The sequence below is a fragment of the Budorcas taxicolor genome, chromosome 22, assembly GCF_023091745.1.
Source record: "Budorcas taxicolor isolate Tak-1 chromosome 22, Takin1.1, whole genome shotgun sequence".
Classification (NCBI taxonomy): Eukaryota; Metazoa; Chordata; class Mammalia; order Artiodactyla; family Bovidae; genus Budorcas; species Budorcas taxicolor.
This window is the reverse complement of record NC_068931.1, coordinates 11,328,807-11,356,316: the sequence shown is the minus strand read 5'-3', so window position 1 is coordinate 11,356,316 and position 27,510 is coordinate 11,328,807. Positions and strand designations below refer to the sequence as shown.

The following is a 27,510-nucleotide window of genomic DNA, read 5'->3' as shown; positions in this document are numbered from 1 at the left end:
CTCTGAGGTTTGAAATCATAAGCATTTTCTTTCCACTCCCAGTTTGTTTGCTTTGTTGTGGTTCAGTGGCTGAGTTGAGTCTGACTCTGCAGAATTTCTGATATTTTTATCATAAGCATATGGCAGATGAAATTGTTAATTCTTTTGAGTAGATGTGCAGTGTTTCTGTGGGAAAATTCTGCTCAACCTCCACTTCAAGAAGTGAAATTTAAAGTCATCCTCCTGAGAAGAGAGCTGAAATCTTCCAAGGGTTTGCTCTCTAACTACTTCTGTTTTGTGACTTGGCATTTAGACAGGAGCCAAGAAGTGGAGAACACTGCGCTCTCATGATGAAATTAGGTGACAAGGAGTTTTGAGCAGTAAGAAGCTGACTCCAGGCAGATTTTTTTTTCAGTTGGTTGAAAGGTGTGGATGTGTGTCCTGGAGACAGCAACTGAGAGATGATGAGATGTGTGCCGTGGAGCTTTCTCTAGGGAGTGGCATGTACCACGTGGAATGAAAATGCTTCTCTGAGTTGCTTTCACTCAGTCCCTGGCGAAGAAGGCAGGGCTCTTTACATGAAGCCCCGAGTAACCACACCATAGCCGTGAGCGTAGAACTTTTTCAAACTAACGCAAGATCTCCCCCACTAAGGAAGGCAGGTACTTCATGGTACAGCTCTATGTGGATGTACATGTATAGATAGAAAGTGGCATTTTACAAAATACTTACAAATAAGTACTTCATTTTATCCTCCCTTCAGGGTTTAAGGCTAAGTGGACACTGAGGATGCTGACTGGTTGTTGCTGTTGTTCAGTCACCAAATCGTGTTTGACTCTTCACAACTCCATGGACTGCAGCCTCCAGGCTTCTCTGTCCCTCAGCATCTCCCGAAGTTTGCCCAAGCTCATGTCCAGTGAATCGGTGATGCCATCCAACCATCTCATCCTCTGATGTCCCTTCTCCTCTAGCCTTCTGTCTTTCCCAGGATCAGGGTCTTTTCCAGTGAGTCAGCTCTTCACATCAGGTGGCCAAAGTACGGAAGCTTCAACTTTAGCATCAGTCCTTTCAATGAATATTCAGGGTTGATTTCCTTTAGGATTAACTGGTTTGATCTCCTTGCTGTCCAAGGGACTCTCAAGAGTCTTCTCCAGCACCAGATTTTGAAAACATCAATTCTTCAGCTCTCTACCTTCTTTATTGTTGTAGCTCTTATAAATGTACATGACTACTGGAAAGACCATAGCCTTGACTGATCTATAACTAGCAATAAACTGGGATTTAGGTGCCATCAAGGCAGCAAGACAGCATATTAAAAAGCAGAGACATTACTTTGCCAACAATGGTCCGTCTAATCAAGGCTATCATTTTTCTAGTAGTCATGAATGGATGTGAGAGTTGGACTATAAGGAAAGCTGAGTGCCGAAGAATTGATGCTTTTGAACTGTGGTGTTGGAGAAGACTCTTTAGAGTCCTTTGGACTGCAAGGAGATCCAACCAGTCCATCCTAAAGAAGATAAGTCCTAGGTGTTCATTGGAAGGACTGATGTTGAAGCTGAAACTCCAGTACTTTGGCCACCTGGTGCAAAGAGTTGACTCATTTGAAAAGACCCTGATGCTGGGAAAGATTGAGGGCAGGCAGAGAAGGGGACAACAGAGGATGAGATGGTTGGATGGCATCACTGACTCAATAGACATGAGTTTGAGTAAACTCTGGAAGTTGGTGATGGACAGGGAGGCCTGGTGTGCTGCAGTCCATGGGGTCGCAAAGAGTCGGACACGACTGAGAGACTAAGCTGAACTGAAGGCAGCAAGCTAAGACGCAGAGATTCAGCAGACATACCTCTGGTTCCTTTGCCTGGACCTATCTGTTGATACCACTCTGCTGCTTAGTATGGACTGAACCCCAGAATGAATGTCTGTTGCCACTGCATTAGGGTGAACTTTTCCTGAGGATAAAAATTCATAGTAGTCCTTCCTTTTCAAAATATACTGTTTGTGTTTTTTTTCTTTTAAGAGCTGTTCTAGCAAATTTTCAGTTCAGTTCAGTTCAGTCACTCAGTCGTGTCCGACTCTGCGACCCCATGAATCGCAGCACGCCAGGCCTCCCTGTCCATCACCATCTCCTGGAGTTCACTCAGACTCAAGTCCATCGAGTCCGTGATGCCATCTAGCCATCTCATCCTCTGTTGTCCCCTTTTCCTCCTGCCCCCAATCCCTCCCTTTTCCAATGACTCAACTCTTTGCATGAGGAGGCCAAAGTACTGGAGTTTCAGCTTTAGCATCAGTCCTTCCAACAAACACCCAGGACTGGTCTCCTTTAGGATGGACTGGTTGGATCTCCTTGAAGTCCAAGGGACTCTCAAGAGTCTTCTCCAACACCACAGTTCAAAAGCATCAATTCTTTGGCACTCAGCTTTCTTCACAGTCCAACTCTCACATCCGTACATGACCACAGGAAAAACCATAGCCTTGACTAGACGGACCTTAGTCGGCAAAGTAATGTCTCTGCTTTTCAATATGCTGTCTAGGTTGGTCACAACTTTTCTTCCAAGGAGTAAGTGTCTTTTAATTTCATGGCTGCAGTCACCATCTGCAGTGATTTTGGAACCCCCCAAAATAAAGTCTGACACTCTTTCCACTGTTTCCCCATCTATTTTAATCTTTCCTAAATAGTTCTGTGTCATATTCTTCTCCTTTATTACTTTGTGAATGTGTGAGTGAAGGTCACTCAGTCATGTCCAACTCTTTTCACCTTCATGGATTATACAGTCCATGGCATTCTCCAGGCCAGAATACTGGGGTGGGTAGCCTTTCCCTTCTCCAGGGGATTTTCCCAACCCAGGGATTGAGTTCACATCTCCCACATTGCAGGCGGATTCTATGCCAGCTGAGCCACAAGGGAAGCACAAGAATACTGGAATGGGTAGCCAATCCCTTCTCCAGCAGACCTTCCAACCCAGGAATTGAACTTGGGTCTCCTGCATTGCAGGTGGATTCTTTACCAATTGAGCCATCAGGGAAGCCCTTTATGTGTAGTAATGAAGGGCTTCCCAGGTGGCGCTAGTGGTAAAGAACCTGCCAGCCAGTGTAGGAGACAGAAGAGCCATGGGTTTGATCCCTGGGTCAGGACATGCCCTGGAGAAGAAAATGGCAACCCACTTCAGTATTCTTGCCTGGGGATTCCCACAGACAGAGGAGCCTGGCGGGCTATAGTCCATAGCATTGCAAAGAGTCGGACGCAAATGAGGCGAGTTAGTGTGTATGCACGCAGTAATTAATACCTATACTTCTTAAACCATGCATCTTCCTCAAAGATGCCTCACAAGAAAATTGTGTTCCATTACCCTGGATCACAATGATAATTATAAATTAGGACTACTTCAACCAGAAAAAAAAATGACTCTTGTACTTGTTTTCATCTGTAATATTTCTTCAACAGCTTGATAATTACATCGTATCCAGTGGTAAGTGGAAAATATCTATTTAAAAGCATAATGAGAAAAGAAAACTTGCACGTAATGTGTATATTCAAGCAGTTTTTTTCCCTGCCAATTATTGTTTAAATCTGCCCTCCATACTTATTATTTTAACCTTGTGAAAGTTTAGCAAAAGTAAACTGCATGAGTTCTAACAATCTGTAACACAGTTTTAAACTTAAAAAAAAAACCCAAAAACTAGAATAAGTAAATCAGCAGTAGAAAATTTACCTTAGAAATCTTTTGCCTAATGTTCAGTATATAAATCATTCTCTGATGGGTTAACGTGCTGTTCAAAGGAACATATGCATATTTTGTGTTCAGCCATCATTACTCCATTTTTGAACAGAAATGTAGCAGCATAAACTTTTGTTTCTATAATATGCATTTTGCATTTTTTATTCAAGTATCATTACAGAAAAATTAAATATAACATTAATTATAATTAATTATAATGTTAAATATAACATTAAGTATTTCCATCATTGTATTTCATCATTGAGGATCACGGAGGCTTTCTTTTTTAGTTTTATATTTTTAGTGTCAAAACTCTCACGATAAACATTATCTTTCATGATAACATTCTCAGTTTCATCTGATGACTATATTGGCCTTTTTTGTGATATGAAAGTGTAATGTTTTCAAAAGCAAAACATTAATAAGTACAGTCCTGACATTATAGTAATTTATAGTCATACCCTTCTACATCATCTCAAGTAGTTGTCACAATTGTTCAGTGAAGTTCAAGTGCAGGTATTTTATAGAGGAGGGGAACCAGGACAGTAAAGACAAGGTCAACAGTCGGGTCAGAAACAAGCAGAGTGGAACGTGTTCATAGAGGGAAGAAAAGTGGGTCAGTATATCGAATTGATTTTTTTACCTCAGTAGATTGAGGAATATTTTCCATTTGCAGATGGATCACAGTGATAGATCAGGTAGTTTATATCAGGTCCTAGTTGATTAAATAAATGCAAGAAAAATGTTAGAATGCAGTGTATTGATCTGTTGTTGTTCTTTATAATCTTAAATTGAAAACATAGTGTTATTTGCTCAGTGGTGTTCAACTCTTTGCAACCCCATGGACTGTAGCCCAGCAGGCCGTGGAATTCTCCAGGCAAGAATACTGGAGTAGGTTGCCATTCCCTTCTCCAGGGGATCTTCCTGACCCAGTGATCGAACCCAGGTCTCTCACACTGCAGGCAGATTCTTTAATCAAAAACATGGTATTCTGCCATCTGAGAATGTCCAACAGTCTATAAACCCTCTTTATGCATCTGCGTCTGTGTGGAGTACTGTATAAGACTTAGGGAAGCAAGAATAAGAAAGCATGCCTGTCCCTGCAGGACTCTGCCTCTTGGGGACCACAAGGGTGTCAATGTGCAAGTATTACCCTGGGCATAGAAAACAAGGTGTCTGAATTCCCTCTCCCTGGTTTCAGAGGATTAGCGAGAACAAACCAGAGATACGGGATGTTTTTTGTTTAGTTTCTTTTCTTTCTGCTTAATGCTATTAAAACTTAAAAGGATAGAAATGGAAATAAAACAGGCACTACCATTTCACAAAGTGAATTATAAATTTACAAAATGTACTACAGTAGTTTGTTAAGTATGTGGAATATGATGATAAAGAGAACCCAGCCCTTAGAGTGGGAAAACAGCTGAACCAGATTTTCAGTAGAAAGCAGAATTAAAGGCATTTTGTCAGAGAAATGCAAACAACATGTCTTGGGGGGGAAATAGGATTGTTAAGGTTTCAGTAAAAGGGACCTTTCGTTATGTCGAGCTGGGTGTCAGATGCTGGATGAGACGATGGAGGCCGGGTCTGTAAAGGGATGGACATGCTTGCTCTGCTCCGGCCGCAGTGACTGATCCTAGGTGCCTGGGCCATAGAGAGCCCTCTGGGATGCGGGAAAGAGACACTAGGGGGATAGCCCATGGCCACATGGAGCCTGTGCTTAAGATCTGGGGTTAAACCCAGAGACTATGGGAAGCAATTAGATATATTTGATGAAGGCTGTGACACACCCTATACTATACTTCAGTGTAGCTTTAGGAAGATCATTGCTGACATGCAGTGTAACAGCGTAGATGATGTGAGTTATTCAAAGTGAATAGTAGCCAGGGAGTTTTGTTACAGCCCAAGTGGAAGATTTTAAGATTCCAAGTTGGGATTATTGTTCAGAAAGACTGAAGAAAGGGTTAATGGGTTAGAGGTGATGAGTGCGTATTCCATTGAGTGTGGGATGATGGGGGCCTAGTGGATTATTATTATTGTTTTTTAGCTGGAGAATAATTGCTTTACAATATTGTGTTGGTTTCTGCTGTCCAGTGTGAATCAGCTCTGTGTATACATATATTCCTCCCTCTTGAGCCTCCCTCCCACCCCTCTAGGTCATCACAGAGCACTGAGCTGAGCTTCCTCTGCCAGACAGCAGCTTCCCACTAGCTCTCTGTTTTATACATGGTAGTGTATCTATGTCAGTGTTCCTCTCTCAATTTGTCCCATCTTCTCCTCATAGTGGATTATTAAACAGATTATACTTCAGGCACATGTGAAGTGTGCTTTGCCTCCTGGCCTGGGTAGATTATGATGGAATCCAACAGTTTCATATTCTTACATTGTTATCAAACACAGTGGTGACACAGAGACACTGGATTCGCATCATACTTGATTCGCCTCTATGCTTGTTTGGTAGCCTTATCATGAGCTGGACTCAGCTAAGAGATGTGTGCTCCTCACTGTGTGCTCATTTGCCAAAAAAGAAAAAGAAAAATGTAAATATTTACTTTTGGAGCCACAACAAATATTTTGAAAAAGATACAGAGACGCAGACAGTAAAAATGAGTTTTTTTTTCTGGTGAGAAATCAAGATTTTGTTATTGCTTAGTTGAATCAAAAGATCAGGTTTACAGGGATATTGGCAAATGAAACAGGCAAAACATCATGAGTTCAACTCTGCTCCAAATAGAGTACAAATCTTTGTTTTTATGGTGTTTTTCATTTATTGCTAATTTGTTCACTTACCATATTGGGACCATAGAAATTTCTTTTTTCCTGGCTAGAGGTCTTCACTGTAAAGCGTCCTACTCTAGTCTGTAATAATCATTTACAATGACTGTGCAGCCGTGTTTGTGTGTGTGTGGAGGAGGCGGGGGGGGACTGCATTGACACACGTCTTAGATTGCCATTCTGTAGTTTCTCAGCATTTTTCTATGCTGAGCATGCTTCTTCATCACAGAAGGGTAGTAGTTTTTCCTAACAGCATGGGTTTCACTTCACCTATTAAGGTTAGTGTAGTGGGTGAAGCCTTACAGATTTAGTGTGTGAATCATTGATAATTTCATCTCCATCTTGTTTCCTGGTTGATCATTTACTTTCAACCACAGATGCCTCTACTAACCTTGCAAATACACCAGGTTAGACTCACAGCATTTTTACACTTCTGAATTTTGGCAGTGGTTACAAGCCTAGTGATAGTCCCAGCTAGGAGAAAAATGTCAGTGATGGGGAGGGTGGTGGATTTCAGGGCTCCTGCAATGGATGTGTGCGTGTGCATGTGTGTGTGTGGCGGGGGGAGAGGTTGGTGATGGTGGTGGCAGTTAGATGTGGAAGAGAAGAATGCTGATCCTTGAATGACTGGGAAAACAAGCAATATGAACCGTTTTTACCTTTCAGCTCTTTTGCTCTCAATAATGGAGAACAACTAACGATATCACATAACGTCAAATATGGCATCAGAGCTCAGGCTGAAGGTCAGTCAGGATTTCATGGAGAGGAAGGTGTCCTCCCTTACCTGAATACCCCAGGAACATCAGATCACCATTCTGTGAAGACGGCCATCTTCAGTTGATAGGAATTAGTTAAATGAATCACAAGGGCTGGTCCCGTGAATGGGAGCCCATACCTTTGGTTAAAGATGCAGCCTGGGTATTACTTATGTATTTCCATGGGAAGAAGCTCTTTCTAATATTTCACACCACCATCAGCAATAGTGTAGAGACCCTCTGCTAATGCAGAGAGGAACAGATGAGGCAAGGAGGGGTCGAGAGAGTGGCTGTGAGAGGTGTGTGCAGCGGGGGACTCTGCTCTGTGCTTGTGCTTAGTCACTTCAGTCGTGTTTGACTCTTTGCGACTCCGTGGACTGTGGCCCACCAGGCTCTTCTGTCCATGGGATTCTCCAGGCAGGAACACTGGAGTGGGCAACCATTCACTTCTCCAGGGGATCTTCCCAACCCAGGGGTTGAACCTGCATCTCCTGCATTGACAGACGGATCCTTTACCACTGAGCCACCAGGGGAGCCCCGCTTTATTCTCACCTGTCATCTTTTGTCTCTGGACTCAGGTCTTTGTGTTGTTGAGTGTGGTGGAGTCTACTGCTGTTCTTTGATGTCAGAAAGGTCCCTTCTGGCACGTTGTGAAGGGTGTTGATGTAAACCCCGGGAAGCACTGAGCATCTTTAAGATCTAGGTGGGCGATATGGTGGGGATGGGTTGCTTTATTCTGCCCTGAGTTGAGTTCTCTTTTGTAGCGGCTTTTAATGTCCTCCCCTCACAGGACACAGCCTGTCCACCAGAGGCAGGATCCCAGTGCAGGAGTAGAGGACGGGCTTTCCACCAGGCTGTGCGTGCTGTGTGCTGAGTCCCTTTAGTCGTGTCCAGCTCTTTGCAACCCCGTAGACTGTAGCCCGCCGGGCTCCTCTGTCCATGGGATTTTCCAGGCAAGAATACTGGAGTCGGTTGCCATGCCCTCCTCCAGGGGATCTTCCAGACCTGGGATCGAACCCACATCTCTCATGCCTCCTGCATTGGCAGCTTCTTTACCACTAGCGCCACCTGTAGGGATGCAGCTGCAGAGGGGCCACGTGACCGCAGGCCTTTCACTACCTCAGTTTCCTAATCTGTTAAAAGGATGATGAAGTCAGTTAGTGTGAGCCTGGGATGGGTTACTCTGTAGAGAATATTAACAGTAGTTCCTGGAACACAGGGAGTACTCAATAAGTCAAACTTTAGGGATTTTTAGCTTGTCTCATACAAGCTATTACATATGTATGTAATAGACACCGTGAGAATAACTTAAGAAAATTAAATAATTCATTATATTTCAAGAACACATCTTCTCCATATGCTGGATAATCTTGCTGCAGAGTGATTCACTCGCTAATGCAACTCTGAACAAAGCTAAATTAAAACTTGTGCCAGAAATTAACTTTTTTGTATCATTTTGTCCTGGCTGAAAACTACAGAAACAAAAGGATGAATCAGGTACTTAAGTATTCCGAAGCCGAGTATAAACACAGCTGTTACAGTGCAATGGAAGGATCACTCACAGAAATTCATGGTACAAATGCAGTATCCTCAACAGCTAAAGATGGAAATGGACTGGGTACCTACTTGCCTGAATAGTTTCTCATATCCTATATTTTTCGCATTTGGTCTTTTTCTTGTGATGGCAGGTGGATTCCACTGAGCCACCTGGGAAGCCCCATGCACCTTGTCTTTTAAAGAGTGCCAACATAGTTTTGAGCGCCAACGTAGTTCTGCAAGGCAGCCTTGCTATTTGGTAAATTGGGTTTTCGCCTTTGTATTAATTGCAGTCCAGAATCACAGCGGTTCCTGAGGATGAAAGATTGTTGAAATTCCGAATTGGGTGCTGCATTTCTCAGGTTATAAAGTTCAGGGAAAGATGTAATTATTTCCGAGTTTCCTCAGGTTCCTCTGTTCGACATAATGTTCTGACATACACAGAAGGGACAGCTCCAGATATGAAATGCAAATCAGTAGGGGCTGCCCCTGCAGCCGGAGCCGGGGTTAATCATGCAAATCTAATGCAGTGCTTGGTATTTCAAGAAAGGTTTTAGTTGAAGTCTCAAGCACATATTGATTTAAAATTCCTACTTCAGAGAGCAGTGTAATTTTTTTTCCAGCTTCAAATTTTAAAATACAGAAGGATTTGGAGACTCATTTAGTGACTGGACAGTCATCCATACTTAATAATCATGAGAAGTTGTGGGGGTGCTAGGAAAGGGTACCCGAAAAGGATGTGATGATTTCTAAGCACTTAACATAATGTATTAGATCTAAACTTATGAATGTGCTCGAACAAGTCCCTTTGCTTGGAATATGATTGAATTGACTGGTTGTACATGTTTACTGAATATCTGCTCTGGTCAGCGAAGATGGCTAAAACTGGCAAAGATAGACAAGTTTCTAACTTTGGGAATGATATAAAATTCCTTTGGAAGTGAGGCTGGATACCGGAAGAAATGCGATTGTCTTGCTCACAAGTGCAAGCTGACACATTCTAAATAGCCTTTTCCACTGTGCACAATATGGGTCCGCTTATCTTTCCAAGAACAATAAAATTTCATGTGCTGCTGCCTGACATTAGAATTATTTTTACGTATCTCCATATCGCTGACTCTCCTGTAAGTTAATCTCATCTCACATGAATTTTTCACCAGCTTCACTCTGATGTTGATAAAGGAGATGGTTCCATCAAATACATCTTGTCAGGCGAAGGGGCAAGTTCCATTTTCATTATTGATGAGAACACTGGGGATATTCATGCTACCAAGAGGCTGGATCGCGAGGAGCAAGCCTACTACACACTTCGAGCCCAGGCATTGGACCGGCTCACCAACAAGCCCGTGGAACCTGAGTCCGAGTTCGTCATCAAGATTCAGGACATCAACGACAACGAACCCAGATTCTTGGATGGCCCGTATACGGCAGGGGTTCCCGAAATGTCGCCTGTGGGTGAGTAAGCGCAAGTTGGTCTGGCACTATCTGATTTGGGGAGGTTTGTGTTTAAAATTAAATCATCATAAGTACCAGAAAAATATCACATTAATATTTGTATAGAAATTACTATTTTGAGTGAGGGAATGTTTGAGATGTGTTAGTAGCCAGTGTCTAAATTCTACTTTTTGACACATTATTTTATTTGTATGCAAATTTGGAAATTCTTCTTTTACACTGCTCAGTGTCTTCAAGAAATTACCTAGGTCTTAGCATCCCTTTTCAATTTAATATTTAAAATTTAAAAAATGAGGGAAGCCCCTGGCAGACCAGTGGTTAGAATTTGGTGCTTTCACTGCCCAGACCCTGGGTTTGATCCTTGATAGGGGAACTAAGATCCTACAGGCTGTGTGGTACAGCTCACCAACCCCTGCCCCCACCAAAAAAAAAAAAAAAAAAATTAAAATTATGCTTAAGAGGTTTAAAAAAAATCTTCCAAATAAACTTAGTATCAAACAAACAAACAAAAAATCCAGACACATTCTTGTGATGGTTTAGTTTTCTTTCTCCCCATGTTAGGATAATAATTCACTATTCCAAGCATGTCTCTAGGGCCAGGGTATCAGGTAGACAATCAGTGTAGCCAGGCTAACATTTGGTCTGTTTCTTGTAGAGTGTGCTTCAGCCCATAAATGTCCATTCACCTGCCACCACTAATCTTTTTGTAATTTCTCCAGAAATTTAGATGCATGAGAATTTATACTCAAATGTATACTGTTTATAATGATGGTAAGGTGATGCTCAGTGTGAGATATATAAAAGAATAATGAAGGCTGTTATACCAACAGGGCTTCTGACCCCCCATGACTGGAAAAATAGAAAGTAGATTACCTTTAGTATATACTGTATTTCAAATACTATTAAATTCTCTTTTAAATTCCACTTGTTTAGCTACCTTTGGAATAGTTTTCCGCCAGTATGTAACTTAGATATGGATGATCTTACAAGATAATAAAAAAAAAAATTGAGGCTAGAACAGAGACCAGTTGATTTATATATTTCATTTCCTATTGTTTATGGTACCGAAGGAGGAAGTTTATTTAAAATAATAATGGAGCTTGTATTTTTACACCTATTTCAACTCAGGTCTTTAACTCGAAAGTTTTGTGTATATATGCTCAGTCATGTCTGACTCTTTGAGACCCCGGGGACTGTGGCCCAGGTTCTTCTGTCCATGGGATTACTCAGTCAAGAATACTGGCACGGGTTGCCATTTCCTACTCAAAGTTATCTTCCTGACCCAGGGATTGAACCTATGTCTCTTGTTTCTCTTGCATTGGCTGGCAGGATCTTGACCACTGTGCCACCTGGGAACCCCTGAAAATGTTACCAATGTGATATAATACTTGACTGATTGTGACTTGTTTTATTTTATTGATTGATTGTGATTTGTTTTACTTGAAATAAAGGTCATTGCATTCATTCCAGCTTTTCATCTGTACATCTGCTATGCAGGGAACTGGAATTGCAAAGATGTGTATTGCTGCTGCTGCTGCTAAGTCGCTTCAGTCGTGTCCGACTCTGTGCGACCCCGTAGACGGGAGCCCACCAGGTTCCCCTGTCCCTGGGATTCTCCAGGCAAGAACGCTGGAGTGGGTTGCCATTTCCTTCTCCAGTGCATGAAAATGAAAAGTGAAAGTGAAGTCACTCAGTCGTGTCTGACTCTTTGCGACCCCATGGACTGCAGCCTACCAGGCTCCTCCTTCCATGGGATTTTCCAGGGAAGAGTACTGGAGTGGCGTGCCATTGCCTTCTCCATGTACGCTTTAGGGAAATCACAATTTAGAGACCCTGAATTTCTGTTCCTATCAGATGGGAGCTAATTGCTAAGTCACTTCAGTCGTGTCCGACTCTGTGCAACCCCATAGACGGCAGCCCACCAGGCTCCCCCGTCCCTGGGATTCTCCAGGCCAGAACACTGGAGTGGGTTGCCATTTCCTTCTCCAAAGCATGAAAGCGAAAGGTGAAAGTGAAGTCGCTCAGTCATGTCCGACTTAGCGACCCCATGGACTGCAGCCCACCAGGCTCCTCCATCCATGGGATTTTCCAGGCAAGTTACTGGAGTGGGGAGCCATTGCCTTCTCCGAGGGAACATTATTTTGGGACTGTGACTCTAGCCGCTGAAGAAATAACTGAAAATGAACCAAGGGTGCTTGTGGTCAGGAAAAGTTCTGAACCACAGTGGCAGCAGCTGCCTATAATTATCTTCTGTGTAAACATTCTTTGACCAAGCAGGCTTATTCACACCCTTTCAATACCACCCACACCTTCAGAATGCTTCCTGCTGCTCTCATTTAATGACAAAAACAACAAATATGATGACAGCAACAATAATGAGATTTGGGAGGTTTTAGAGAGTCCTCCCCAAAGTAGTAATGTTTAGAGAAACAGGAGGTTTTGAAGTGTGTGTGAGCAATTCAGTTCAATGCTACAATTCTCCTGGGCATTTTTGGTAGTTTTTGTGGGCTTGATAAGGCTTTCCTCTCCTAAGCAGAAGATAGCAGTGTAAATTGGATTAATGTGAGCTTTTTGTTCTAGAGGTTGAACAACACACTGTAGTTTTAGTTCCAGTGGTACCACTCTGAATCAAACAATATGACTATTATACACATGTGTAAGTTATTTTAGTTATTTGATTGATTCCCGCAGGGTCAGGACTTTTTAGAAAATGATTTTCAAATGTATTCAGGATTTATTTGACAGTGAGAGAGTTCACTGGATTAAACATCCAAACTTGAGCTAAGCACAGTAAATGCTTATATAAAACATGTATCTTATGGATTTATCATGACTATCAAAGTGTTTACTTGTAACCAGATAGTTATAATAGCCACTAAATAGTGTGGTATATACAACACAAGCTTTCTCTGTTTATTGTTCAGGGCTGTTTTTTCTTGTTCATTGTATACTAGCATATTATAAGATTTGAGACCCTCATAGTCACCTAGGATTGCTTATTTGTTGTCAGAAAAGCATAGATAAGCACAAGAATGGGTGTGTGTGTCTGTGTGACTGTATGTGTGTGTCATAAATTATTTAATGAACACTTCAGAAAAAAAATTCCTGGTGACTTCCCTGGTGGCTCAGATGGCAAAGTGTCTGCCTACAGTGTGGGAGACCCAGGTTCAATCCCTGGGTCGTGAAGATCTCCTGGAGAAGGAAATGACAACCCACTCCAGTATTCTTGCCGGGAAAATCCCATGGACGGTGGAACCTGGTAGGTTACAGTCTATGGGGTCACAAAGAGTCGGATACGACTAAGCAACTTCACTTTCATAAAAAAATACATACGACAAAATTCACTGAGGTATAGTTTTCATTATTTTGTTGCAGGTTGTTTTCCAATGAAGTAGGAAATGGGTACTTAAGCATATCACCAGAGTAAATATTGCTGTTAAGATGGTGAATTATAGAGGAAATTGAGAATATCAAAGTCATTGATTCTAACATTTTAAGATAGTCAAAATCTAGTTGTTAAAAAGATTTTTAAATATACATCATTCACCATTTGGTCCTGCCAAGCAGCCACATGGCACAATCTCCTAAGTCTACCAAATAAAAAAATAAATCTTCAGAATATAAAAAATGACACTCACAATTTTTACCCAATTTGAAAGGAAATGGAATCAGTTAGGGAAATCATAATGTGGAAAATAAAATAGATTTATAGTAAGATCAGCATTTAATGACTTATTTAAGGAATTTTGAAAGGAAGATCTACATAGGAATAGATCTAAAACAGATGTTAGATGAAAAATGCCATGTTTTCAAGAATTTATTAGAAACCAACTTGAGCCTTGAATGAATACATAAAGGGAGTTGTCTCATGCCTATCAACTAGGACATAAATGCTAAAATATCCTGTGCTTACATATTTAAACTAAGCAAATATGGGTAGCTAATATTTTTAAGATGAGATTCCAAGTGGAAATGAAAACAACAGATCACTCTAAATGCTTTCTATCTGGAATAAGTGAATGCATAGTAAAAGGAAGAAGCAATATGACATTCTATCATACAAAATGTAGAAAAGCAACCAATGTTGTGATTTTTCAGGTTATCATGTTTTTTCTCCTTTGGAAGGGTTTGGTTTCAGTGTTCATTTCTTGCTTTTGTTATAAGTCAATTAGTGAAATGAAAAAGACTGCTAAGAGAGAGAGTAGCCACCCAATATCCAGTTAAATGTGCCAATCAAATATTCTCTATTAACTTACTCAGTTACTGAAGTTCCCGTTTCTGTTGCTGCAGCAGGAGGGTTGCCGCATGATTCGAGTGTCACGGTGCTAGAACCTGTGCTGCTGCTTTTTAGACTGTGATTGAGACTTAGAGGTTGCTCTGGTAGACCTTGATGGATGAGATGCTGAAAAGTTGAGTCCCACCCAATTCTGAGAATATATCCCTGTATGACTTGGCATTGTCAGTCCTATTTTTTTTTTTTTTTTTTTAACCAACATCTTTTCGTATCCCTAAAGAATTTCTGAGGAATTATCATTGATCACCTTTTGGAGTTTGTCTTAGACACAAAAATGTATCCGTTTTTCACATACCTGAGAAAAAAGAATGAAAACTGGAAAGCATCTTTATATCTTTACACTAATGTAGCATCTTTAGTGTTTGGTGATTTCTCATTTTATGGCATTTGGGAGTTTTTAATTCATTGATTTTTGGATTGTCATGTAGGGACCTCAGTGGTACAAGTGACAGCGACGGATGCTGACGATCCTACATATGGCAACAGCGCTCGAGTGGTCTACAGCATCCTGCAGGGTCAGCCATACTTCTCAGTGGAGCCCAAAACAGGTAAACATTGACATGTGACTCTCCTTGTAAAGTCATTATTTCTTTCTTGGCATGGAATTAATAGTTATTTTGATTCAATGTGGTTGAAACTGATGACACTCTATTTTTATTGTGCCTTTCTCAAAATGTGGACCATGGTAATAAACGGCATATTATTTATAGAGCCATTAGCACCTTTAAAAAATATCTTACTACATTGATCGGAATTTGTATCAAAATTAAGCAAAATATGAGCTATTGAAAAGGTTTTCCGCCGCTGTCTCTTGACTCTATAAGAAAACGTTGAATATTTACATCTGCAGTGTTTCAATTTGTTTTCTTTAATTGACTCACATAGGAATTACACACAGTAGAATTTTAAATCTTCAGCAGAATCTCCCTGCCATGTAGTAGTATATATAGTAGTCACAGCTTCTCCTTCCAGAGGCTGGCTTTCTCAGGGAAATTAGCTGAAACATAACAATTAGGATGATGATCTGCTAAATCAAAAACTAAATTAAATGACTTTTTTTCATTTTAGAAGAAAAAAAAAAAAATGGGTTGCAAAACTGCCTGGATAGAAAATGTGGTTGTTTGGCTAGATGTTCTGTTTCGCTTTGAAGATGAAATGGTTTATATTCAGTAAGGTTATAATTTGGAGCACTGTTTTCTTGATTATAAAATAATATTTTATCTATTATGTGTCTCTGGCTGTTGGTATAGGGCAGTGTGGGTGGGTGTGAGCCATTGCTTTTCTTCACCGCTGAAAAAATCCAAAATTTCTCTGCATTTTAGTAATTTAACTTTATCATGGAGAAGAATGCCTCTTCAAATAGCCAAGTTTATGATCTTGAATCATTGATGATACTTATGATCCTAAATGAATATTTTAATGCCACTCACCACCCTGTTTTCCATATTATAAAAAATGGCAGTATTCATTCATTCTCAAATCACTGTGTGGCAGGGTACATATTTTAAATGTCTTTTGAGAATGACAGCTGTAATGTGCAAAAACAGACGAATTCAAGGCCAGCTCATCTATTAGAATGTTCACAGAGGCCGCACTGCATGTTTTATACCAATGTTGTGATGAAGTTTGGAAGCTGCCTGAAGAGTCTGACAGAGGAGTAATAGTTCTGATTGAGCAAGTATTGAAGGGGAAGTAAATGAAAGTATCTGCTTTATGATCTGAATCCTGTGAATGTAAAGTTGTGCTCATGGTTGATTTAATGATAGATCTGAGAACCTCAATTCAGACACCCACCCATTCCCTTATATATCTACTCTGCAGCCTGGAAAGACATTGACAAGCCTCTGACAATTTGCTCACAAATTATACACCTCTCGCGTTATATAACTGGTCCAAAACTAGCATGTACTAATCCCAAGGGCTAAATATTCTGCTGCTACTAGTGACTGGCTTGTGATTTTAGCTTTGCTGTAAGATAATAGGTGTCTCATAGGCCCTGTGTAGGTAAAACCTCACCTGTGGGCAGCTGGACAGTAGTCTGTATCCTGGCATCACATGATTAGAACCTCAAACTTCATTTTAACTTTCAGTCTCAAGGATCGTGTATTAGAGGAGATAAGCTTTTTACTTAATTTTGTTTTGTTAGTTTTTAATGCTCTAGTCATGATAATCATTGGGACTTCTGTTTCACTAGTCATCAGTGCAGAGATATTTAAGGACTATAGAGAATGCATTTTTTTCCCAAAAAAATCTGTTTTTCTGACAAAAATGAATGGAAATCTTTCATGCCTTATACGCACGAAGAGCCAGGTAGAGTTTGAGGTAGTCTTCCTCAGTTAATGTATGATCCTTATCTATGTGAGAAATAACACTCTTTTCCATATCTTTAGATATCAGCATTTTTGAGAAGCACGTAAAACTTTAGATAGGAAAAATGCTGAAAATATGCCAGATCAACATTATGTAAAATAGGCCTAGGAAATCACTATTAAATGTATCTCTGAAAGTTTAACTTTTAATTTATTTTTTAAAAAAGGAATAATATTAGTAATATTAATAATATCCATTATTATTTGTTAACCACATATCATTAACTTAGCCTGACTAAAATTTCTGAGCATGTATTTCTTCTGTAGCTCTACTTACAGGCCAGATAACCAGAGGATAAGTGTGTTTTCTACCTTAATTTTTCTGTCCACAAAACAAGAATGTGAATAGCTGCAAAAAACAATGTTGACAATTCAACAAGCAAAGAGAATAGACCTAGGAACAAGATGATATAGCCTTAAAAGGACCATTCAGGTTTCCATCACCTGTCTTCATAATGGCCCCCAATTTACTGGGAGATTGCGAATTATTCTAATGTGTTTATCTGGTCCAAAACCTGCAAGCAGATAGATCACATTTTTAAATGTTTCATATATGGCAGGACTGGCTACATGATGTGCTGTTTGAAATAAAACCACAGGCTTCCTGTTCTAACATTAGTAAGATTCTCAATGCCATCAGAAGAGCAGAAACCAAACATAGGGCCAGTGTGACTGCACAGAACACCAAAGCGGTAGACCTTGGAAAATGGTTGGAGAGTTCAATATCACTTAGGATTTCTTTGTTAAACCTGGAGGTGTGACTACATGGTGCCTGCATCAGGCATTGCATGCGTCCTTGGTCTGTCCTAGTTTTAGGTAAGTACTACAGTCATAACCAGAGGAGGCAATGGCATCCCACTCCAGTACTCTTGCCTGGAGAATCCCATGGATGGAGGAGCCTGGTGGGCTGCAGTCCATGGGTCGATAGAGTTAGACACGACTGAGTGACTTCACTTTCACTTTTCACTTTCATGCATTGGAGAAGGAAATGGCAACCCACTCCAGTGTTCTTGCCTGGAGAATCCCAGGGACGGGGGAGCCTGGTGGGCTGTCATCTATGAGGTCGCACAGAGTTGGACATGACTGAACCGACTTAGCAGCAGCAGCACAGTCATAACAGTAGGCTTCCCTGATAGCTCAGCTGGTAAAGAATCCGCCTGCAATGCAGGAGACCCCAGTTCAATTCCTGGGTTGGGAAGATCCCGCTGGAGAAGCGATAGGCTACCTACTCCAGCATTCTTGGGCTTCCCTTGTGGCTCTGCTGGTAAAGAATCCTCCCGCAATGCGGGAGACCTGGGTTTGATCCCTGGGTTGGGAAGATCTGGAGAAGGGAAAGGCTACCCACTCCACTATCCTGGCCTGGAGAATTCCATGAACTGTATAGTCCCTGGGGTTGCAAAAAGAGTCAGACACGACTGAGTGACTTTCACGTTCACGTTCACAGTCGTAACAAGAGCTCCTTCCATACACACCCCTTCTGGGTGTTCTGTCTGTGTTGCGGCCCACAGCGTGGAGGAGCCTCCCTGCTGTCAGGGCTTTCTGAGGGTGTCCCCTCACAGCTTACAGCAGTCCCTTCCTCAGTCCTTTCTGCTTGATATGATGCCAGCTCTGAAATCCTTTGATGTTCCAGAACCTTCCATCTTCACTACTGTTGGCTCTTCTCCGTCTTTTTATGGTTCTATTATATGCTTCCATGAGTTTGAACAAGCTCCGGGGGTTGTTGTCGGACAGGGAAGCCTGGCTTGCTGCGGTGCGTGGGGTCACAGAGTCCAACATGACTGATAGTTTCACTTACAGGGAGAGAAACCAAATAATACAAGTCTTAAACAGAAAATTAAGGAAAAAAAAATTTATTAGGCAGAGCTTTACCTGAACACCTAATGTATATGGAACCCACACAATGTGAAAAGCCCAGCCCCCTGTTACCAGGCTCATGTGGTTGCCTAGATTCCTGAGACTAACCCAGAGCTTGACTGAGTAGGCTGCATGCATCCATAACTGTTTGGTTCCCTAAACCAGGGCAGACTTCAGAAATGGCTCTTGTCTGTTACATGTAGTATACATACAAATTCTTAAGGAAATTCCATGACAACAGAACATGCTTGAAAGAAAATTGATGTCTGGTAGGACATCAGAAAATCATCTCAAAATTTATTCCCAGACTAAAAACCAGACAGTTGTTGAAAAATAGCAGTGATAAATTTGCTTCATACATAATACATTTTGTGAACATTAATTATAAATATAAAAGTAAATGAGAAGCTCTGGGTTACTGGGTCAGATGATACATCCATAGAGAAATTATTATTCAGAAAGCCAAAAATCTGGGCCAGTCTCTTTTTCTAAAGAGATGCAGGGTATATTCTTTTCATCATAAGTGGCTTAAAATTATTGATTATTAAAACAATGCTATTATCTCCCATGAAAGCGTCATAGAACTGTAAGGCTATGACTAGACAAGACTGGCTTTTACCACTTTAGGGACACAGTATAAACAATTTTCTCTGTGAGTGTGTGTCTATATAATATTCTCCAAAATGCAGATCATATCCAGTTTATGAGAGTTCTTTTCCAAATGTAGACAGCTTAGACTCAAAAGTAAAAAGCCCACAAAAGCCATAGAACTAGAAATCTATTATGTTTGAATATTCTTATTTAAATTCAGTTCTCACCTAGTTATTTCTCTCTTGTTAAAAAAAAACGTTTAATAGTTGAGGTATTTGGAAATTACCTTTGCCCCCTGCATTTCTTTGCAAACTCTGTGATGATTTTTGCTTTGGAAAAGTGTTATTTATAGGATCACTTGGAAAGAGACAATTAGAAGTGTGAAAAATAAATGAGTAACTTTGACTACCAGACTTCTCCCCTGATAATTCTGTGTTTTCTTTCAAATAATACCACTGAGCAAAACCGTGAGAGGATAAGGCAGCTGTATTTTCTTTGCTGGTTAATTGAGATGCTATGGACCTTTTTCCATTATAACTGTGCAGGATGCAAACTCACTTAAACATATTGAGAAATTAAAAATCAAAACTGAATGGGTAGGAAATTGTTTTAGAATTTTATTAATATTTTATCACCTGTATGAAACTATTAATTATGCGTTTAATGTGAAACACACTCTTAAATATCATCTTATGAAGTGCACTATCAAATATTCAATTGTCAATGCCTAATTTATTTTAAAAATATTATAAATAAATACAGTTATGATAGGAAGAAAGAAGAAGAGAAAGAAAAAAGGTAAGAAAAAGAAGAAAAGTAAGGGAGACATAGAGAAGTAGAGATATGTAAGTCCCAGAAATCTTAGAGATTGTTAAGCTTGGTAACAGTGAGTCTTATTGTAGTCAATACTCAATGTCTTCAATATTAGAGTTAAGGGAAGTATTGAAGAACAGACACGAAATATTCATAGAATCATTATGGTTCTCAGAAGAATATCTACATCTCAGACAGTTCTCAGTGAACCAAATGGGTATATGACTCTGCTTCTTTTGATGATCATTGTGATGTTTTAGAGATTCTCTATAAGCAGTGTGCAGATAACTAAAAGAGTTCACTGAAGGAGTTAAAGAGACCTTGTATTGGTGTGGTTATAGCAGCAGCGTCCAGTGTAGTGTATTAGAATAAGTGATGGTTAAAACAGCAGTGACAATAAATGGTCTGCATGCTAAGTAGCTTTAGTCATGTCCAACTCTTTGAGACCCCCTGGACTGTAGCCCACCAGGCTCCTATATCCATGGGATTTCTCCAGGCAAGAATACTGGAGTGGGTTGCTGTTACCTACTCCAGGGGATCTTCCCAACCCAGGGATTGGACCCACATCTCTTATTTCTCCTGAATTGGCAGGTGGCAATAAATGGCCTACTCAAATGTAACTTAAATGCTTAAAATATTGATGCATTGTAGGTGTATACGTGTATATATGTGTATGTGTGTGCTTGTATTTGATAGGTACTGCTCAGAACTAAATAAAAATGTGGCTTCTTTAGATGGTATGAGTGTTATTTAACTAGGAATCTTAACGTACTGGGACCAATAACATATTGTTTAAATTACTCTTAAATTATTGAGAGATTCGTATTCTGGGCCTTGTCCCGTGAAACATCTTCGGCTGGAGAGTCAGTTGCTCTCCTCTCGAGTTCGAACATGGTGCGGGCTAAAGCAGACAGTGTGCCTGGCAGGTACAGAAAAGTGGTGGCTTCTCGAGCCCCCAGGAAGGTGCTTGGTTCCTCGACTTCCGCTAATTCCACGCCGCTTTCCTCAAGGAAAGTTGAAAATTAGTATACAGGAGGGAATCCAGTTTGTGTGCGCCCAACTCCCAAGTGGCAAAAAGGAATTGGAGAATTCTTCAGGCTGTCCCCTAAAGATTCAGAAAAAGAGAGTAGACTTCCTGAGGAGGCAGGAAGCAGTGGCTTGGGAAAAGCAAAGAGAAAAGCATGCCCTTTGCCACCTGATCACACAGATGATGAAAAAGAGTAGAACTTTCTTATTCACCCTTGACTGATGTCTCCTGTTTACTCTGGTATTCTAGGATGTAAATTTGCATAAATGTATTTGTTCCAATTAGTTTTGTTGAGTAGGCATTTAATTTAAAAAATTAGGCTTTTTTACATTTAGTTATTCAAAAGCAAGTAGTTATGATACTGGAAAATCTGTAAGATTAATTACGGTTAACACAGTATTTGGTTTCCTTTACCTATTATTAAACTTTTTCTTGCTAAAATTATTACATGGTATTCTAATTATGAATCTGCTGTATTTGAGATTTGCTTAGATCTTTGTACTGTTGCCATTTTATTGGCATTTGATTATTGGAATGATGCCATATTTTGCTTCCTTTTATTTGCTTTAAATAAGCAGAGGTAGATTTTTGCACATTTAAAAAGTAATGTTAATTAAACTGAACCCATACCCTTTTTAAGAAAGGGGGCCAAAGAGGCAATGTTGCAAAAATCTGGATGGCTGTCTACCTTCTCCTTAGAAAAATTTACAGGCAGTTTGGTCCTAAGGTTTAAAGGATTAATAAAGCTTCTGAAAACAACAGCAAAAATATAAAATTTTTTTATATTGGAATAGTGGAATTCCATAGTGGAATCAGACAGGAAAATTCCATAGACTACTTTAAAAGAGAGGAATTTCCCTAGAATATAGCTTTGGTTTAGTGTCATAAAATATTACCCTTTGGGCCTATGCTTTTAAAGTTGAAAATCAATAAAACATGAAAGACAGGTCATGCCATAAACTCAGAACTGTCTAAAGTCCTTAGAGCTACTATCATGCTTTTCAAGATAACCAGGGGTATAGTCGAAGTGGGTATAGTAGTACTTAGTGACTGATATTTTTCTTCGTCACCAGGCTTTTTGCTCACTGACTTCCTGTTTTCAAAGTTAGCCATATTTAACAGACATTCTTTTCTGAAGTTTGTTTTTAATAAATGAATACTTATTTTCATAAAACTAAAAAAAAAATTACTCTTAAATTATTGAAAGATATTTTCATCTCTTTCCCACTGCTGGAATAATTACCAAAGTGTAGGATATTGTGATGAACAGGGCAGACCAGGTATAGTATAATACAGGCTTGTAACTTATACTTAGGGCTAAAATATACACAGACCATTGTTATATATGTGTCAATTGAAGAGTCAGCATTCAAATAATTTAAATTGGCAACTTTAAAAAGCATTTTATAAATTTGGAAGCTATAAAGACATTTTTATGCTGAACATGAACAACATTTTAAAATGGCAGCTTTTAAAAATATTTTTTAAATTTGGAGGGTATAAAAACATTTTTGTGCCAAACATGCAGAAAAAAGAATGTTTATTCCAATTTGTTTATAATCATTTTCTTCCTAAAGAACCATCCTCTATCAGACAGCCCAGTTTTGCTCCTGAGAAGTCCATGTTACCACAGTTCCTGTCCCTCAGGACTGAGTCATTGGGGATTTAAATTCTGACTTAAATTCTGAAAGTTAGCATCTTTTAACAAAATAGATAGATGAACAAAAGAGTTCCAGTTATGTAGGTAAAACATCATCGGAAATGATTAAAGTACAAGAAATGATTGAGTAGGATTCTAGACTCCTTACTGTGTCTAATTAGCAAAGATGACCTCCTGTTTCTAGTTTCAAGATCTGTATAGAGCAATATCGAATAGATGCGTTTCTATTTGTTATGATCTCTGTGTGTGTATACTGAGTCTGACTCTTTGCGACCCCATGGACTGTAGCCCACCAGGCTCCTCTGCCCATGGAATTCTTCAGGCAGGAATACTAGAGTGGGTTGCCATGCCCTTCTCCAGGGGATCTTCCAGACCCAAGGATCGAACTTAAATCTCCCTCATTGCGGACAGATTCTTTACCATCTGAGCCACCCAGGAAGCCCAAGTATATTATATTAAGTATATGTATTATTTTATAGATGTGTGTGCTTGCTCAGTTGCTAGGTAGTGTCTGGCTCCTTGCGACCCTCTGGACTGTAGCCTGCTTGACTCCACTGTTGGTGGAATTTTCTAGGCAAGAATACTGGAATGGGTTGCCATTTCCTCCTCCAGGGGATCTTCCTGACCCAAGGTTTGAACCCACGTCTACTGCATTGGCAGGTGGATTCTTTACCAGTGGGCAGCCACAGCAAAACTAAACTTTACTCATAATTATTCTATTTTCTCATGTGTATATAATAATTGGTTATTAATATAAAACCACTGATTTACTGCAGCAGTGATTGTTGTTCAGGCTTTCTTATCACACAGCATGGAGTTCTGAAGACAGTTTCTTATACCTCTGAAGTCTTCAAGGTTCTCCTTATTAAATACAATTGATTAGAAAGAAACAGCAAAACACATTGATGTTTTTACTATCTTGATTTTCATGAACACAGTCACTCTCATAGTTAATACTTTTTCTCAGGTTTTTATAATAACAGATACAACCTTAAGTCTATCCAGCATCATAGTTTGCAATGGTGTTTTGTTTGTTAAACATAAATGACACATTCTTTCATTTATAGAATACGTAGTTACTTTGCTGGGAGAGTAATAGCAACAATAGCTGAAAGGGTTTATGGTGATTTCACATCACTGGGAATTAAGATATTGGAGAGGGTGAGAGAGAAAAAGATCCATTGTTATGTATTTTACAGGCAACTGCCCAGTCTTCTAGAGTAGATTTTATTTAAGCTGGTATTTTTTGAGTCATATTTCCGTAAAACTTAGGGATAATGCTCTCTTTACCCTGGTCTTTTATATTGCAGTGTTTTCTGTGTTTTGTAATGTTTATATAGTTGTTATATCTCTTTGGTCTTTAATGTGCTTTAAAGTTATTAAAAGTAAACAAAACAGCAGAAGGCAACCACTTGAGCTATTTCTACCTATATCAGTGTTCTTCGCTAGTATAAATGCAGTGATTCATGATGCATTTTACTGGGATTTGAAATTTTTCAGGAGTCATCAAGACCGCCCTTCCAAACATGGATAGAGAGGCTAAAGACCAGTATTTGCTTGTTATTCAGGCAAAGGATATGGTTGGTCAAAACGGAGGGCTCTCTGGAACCACGTCAGTCACCGTGACCCTCACTGATGTCAACGATAACCCACCTCGCTTTCCTCGAAGTAAGCTGTTCTGTGGCATGTGGCAAGCATGCTCCCTTTCCTTGCCGGATTATAGGAATGTCTTTAAAAAGGAATTTTCCCAAATATGTCTCAAATAATTAATCTCAATTACATTCTCCTCCAATTTTGTTTTATCAGGGACTTGATTTTTAATTCAGTAATATGAAATAATAAAGGTATTAGAAGCAAATAAAAGCAATTATACCTGTATTCTGTCTTAAATGTAATTTTTTTTCTTTTAGTACACTTTGAATACTAGACAGTTATTAAGTTTGTTTATGTATTAGTCTTTTTAGTCAAAGACAGGCTGCTCTTTACATTCTGTTAACTCTGAGGTTGTTCCCAATTATTAATAGTAACATTCAAATACACTTCATGGATTCTATATACTAAAAGCACTGCTTTATTTCTAAAGATTATAAAAAGAGTACTGAACTTTCTCATTCCACACTTTTTTTAAACCAGTTCATGAACCTTGAATGTTCCTTTTGCTACCTACCACATCTGTTTTAATGCAAACACTCAGTGTTTCAAAAGAAACCAGTTCAAAGAACCAGAAAATCACCTTCCCTCTGTTTAGTTTCTTTGAGCAAAGTGGCATTTCTTTTAACCAAGTAAAAGGAAAAAAAAAAGAAAATTTTTCTTAGGTAGAGGTGTCCTAATTGTAAAAAAAGAAAAAAAAAAAAAAGAAGCATTTCATCTTATTCTCTTAGTTGTCCTTTTTTCCAAGTATACGTGGTATTCTTTAGAACACTCAAGAAAGCAAGAAGAATCGTGTAGACTACAGTATCTTTAAATGCTTTTCTGAGGCTTATGTCAAACAAGGACAGTTTCTCTGGAGATACGATGGTCACCATGTTTTCCTTCAAATACTGCTTCTTTAGATGTTTTAATCTTATTTTACATATTTTTAATATTTAGGCTATTGTACAACAGACATTTTGATACCTCTTGGCAAAATAAAGTTATCCTAAGTTTAGCATTTACAAAAAAAAGAATCTAGCCTTAATTGTGTGCTTAACTGCTTACAGTGGGGGAGGAGAGGAAGACAGAAGAATACACAAAACAATGTGATTATATTTGGCTCATAATAGAATTAACTTTAGAGAAATAAGAATTGACATAGATTTTTGTGATTTCAGTTGTCATGATTTGATAAGATAGAGCATGAATTTTCTAGCTTATTAAACACTCTCCTGGAGAAGGCAGTGGCAACCGACTCCAGTACTCTTGCCTGGGAAATCCCATGGATGGAGGAGCCTGGGAGGCTGCAGTCCACGAGGTCACTAAGAGTCGGACACGACTGAGTGACTTCACTTTGACTTCTCATTTTGATGCATTGGAGAAGGAAATGGCAACCCACTCCAGTGTCCTTGCCTGGAGAATCCCAGGGACGGGGGGAGCCTGGTGGGCTGCCGTCTCTGGGGTCGCACAGAGTTGGAGACGACTTATAGTGAAGAAAGCCAAAAATATATCATTAACTTTTTCATTTTGACTGGGATTTTATTTGTCTACCCTTTAGGTACTATTTTAAGCTTGAAATTTTTGGATTTTCTTAAGGAACTTATAGATATGTGAAAGGGGTCACTCAAAAATGATGTTGTGATTATTTTTTAAAAATCAGTAACAATTAACAAAATATATAGAATTGCAAACACCGAGGTTCTTATTCTAGCATGTAGCGTAATTCATGGGGTCGCAAAGAGTCGGACATGACTGAGCAACTGAACTGAACTGAACCTTCATTTGGATACAATTTCCTTTCTCTGTTTCTCTTAAAGAGTATCCTTTCATTTTTCTTCATAAGAAAGTGCAGATGCATCACAGTTAGCAGCCAAAAGGAAACAGAAAAGGGTGAGGAAGCAGGAAAAAGTAGGTGATTAAAGGGAAATGTTGAAGGGGCATTTCCTGGTTTCAAAAGGTTCTTCATCTGCCTCCCAAGCTGGTTTTCTTTCTTTCTTTCTTTCTTTTTTTTTTTTTTTAGTTGAGGGATGGTAAAGAGTTTTTAAAAAAGAAAGTTTGAAAAAGTTACTCTTCCTTTTTTGCTTCTCTTTCTTCCTGTTTAAATAACATAGTCTCTATTCTTGTGCTATTGTGCCCTGAGTTTAATGTACAAGTCATACTTAATATTGCATTTTATCAACTTCCTTGTCCAGTTTTCTGAAACTTTTTCAGTAAAAGATACTATTGTGGAAATTCCAGCAGTAAGGAATTGAGAATTAGGCTCATTTTTTGCGCATTTGAAGTCTAAGCTATACTATTTTAAATTTTAAATATTTATATAAATTAATTGCATATTAATTATTTATAGTCGACTCAGTGTTAATTCTGTTTACAATTTAAGTTTTATTTTTATCATTAAAAGTGGTATATTTCTCACCACTAGAAATACTGGTATGGAGTACTTCTTATGCTTTTCCCCAGGCTGTCTTTGACATTGATTATTATGTAATCATTTCCTTGGAATTTTTAAAGCTGTATGAAACTTATCATTTGTCTTATATTGCCTCATCATCTTATTTTATAAAGACATAAAAGCAAATTAAGCAAAGAGGGTTCAAGATAGCCAGATAATTAAATTTTATTGGTTAGTTTGGTATAAGGTTTTATTCATTTCTTGTTCTTAATTTCACAGGGTCGTACCAATATAACGTCCCAGAATCATTGCCAGTGGCTTCTGTTGTGGCCAGAATTAAAGCTGCCGATGCAGATATAGGAGCTAATGCTGAAATGGATTACAAAATTGTGGATGGTGATGGATTAGGGATTTTCAAGATTGCTGTTGACAAAGATACACAGGAAGGAATCATTACTATACAGAAGGTAATATTTTCTTTATTTCTTGTGAGGATGATATCATAGAGAATTACTGAAAAGCCACGTCTGCTTTGATGGAATAATGTAGTAGACACATTGAATGGGAGTTTGGAACCATTGTTATTTTATGTTTAGGGGTAGAAAGCTACTCATTTAGTTACAAGTGTTGGCACTGTAGAGGAAAAATTGGGTAACATTTGTAAT

The 27,510-nt window shown here is 39.3% G+C and overlaps 1 protein-coding gene across 1 annotated transcript in view; it reads left to right on the top strand.

Moving 5' to 3' along the window:
- The window catches only part of CDH7 (cadherin 7), a 126,480-nt gene that overhangs the window by 42,802 nt on the left and 56,168 nt on the right, over positions 1 to 27,510 (top strand). Inside the window, exons 2-5 of the mRNA XM_052660232.1 lie at positions 9,919 to 10,213; positions 14,936 to 15,055; positions 24,322 to 24,489; positions 27,125 to 27,312. Of these exons, the coding sequence (XP_052516192.1) occupies positions 9,919 to 10,213; positions 14,936 to 15,055; positions 24,322 to 24,489; positions 27,125 to 27,312 (771 nt within the window). The remainder of the gene's footprint in view (positions 1 to 9,918; positions 10,214 to 14,935; positions 15,056 to 24,321; positions 24,490 to 27,124; positions 27,313 to 27,510) is intronic.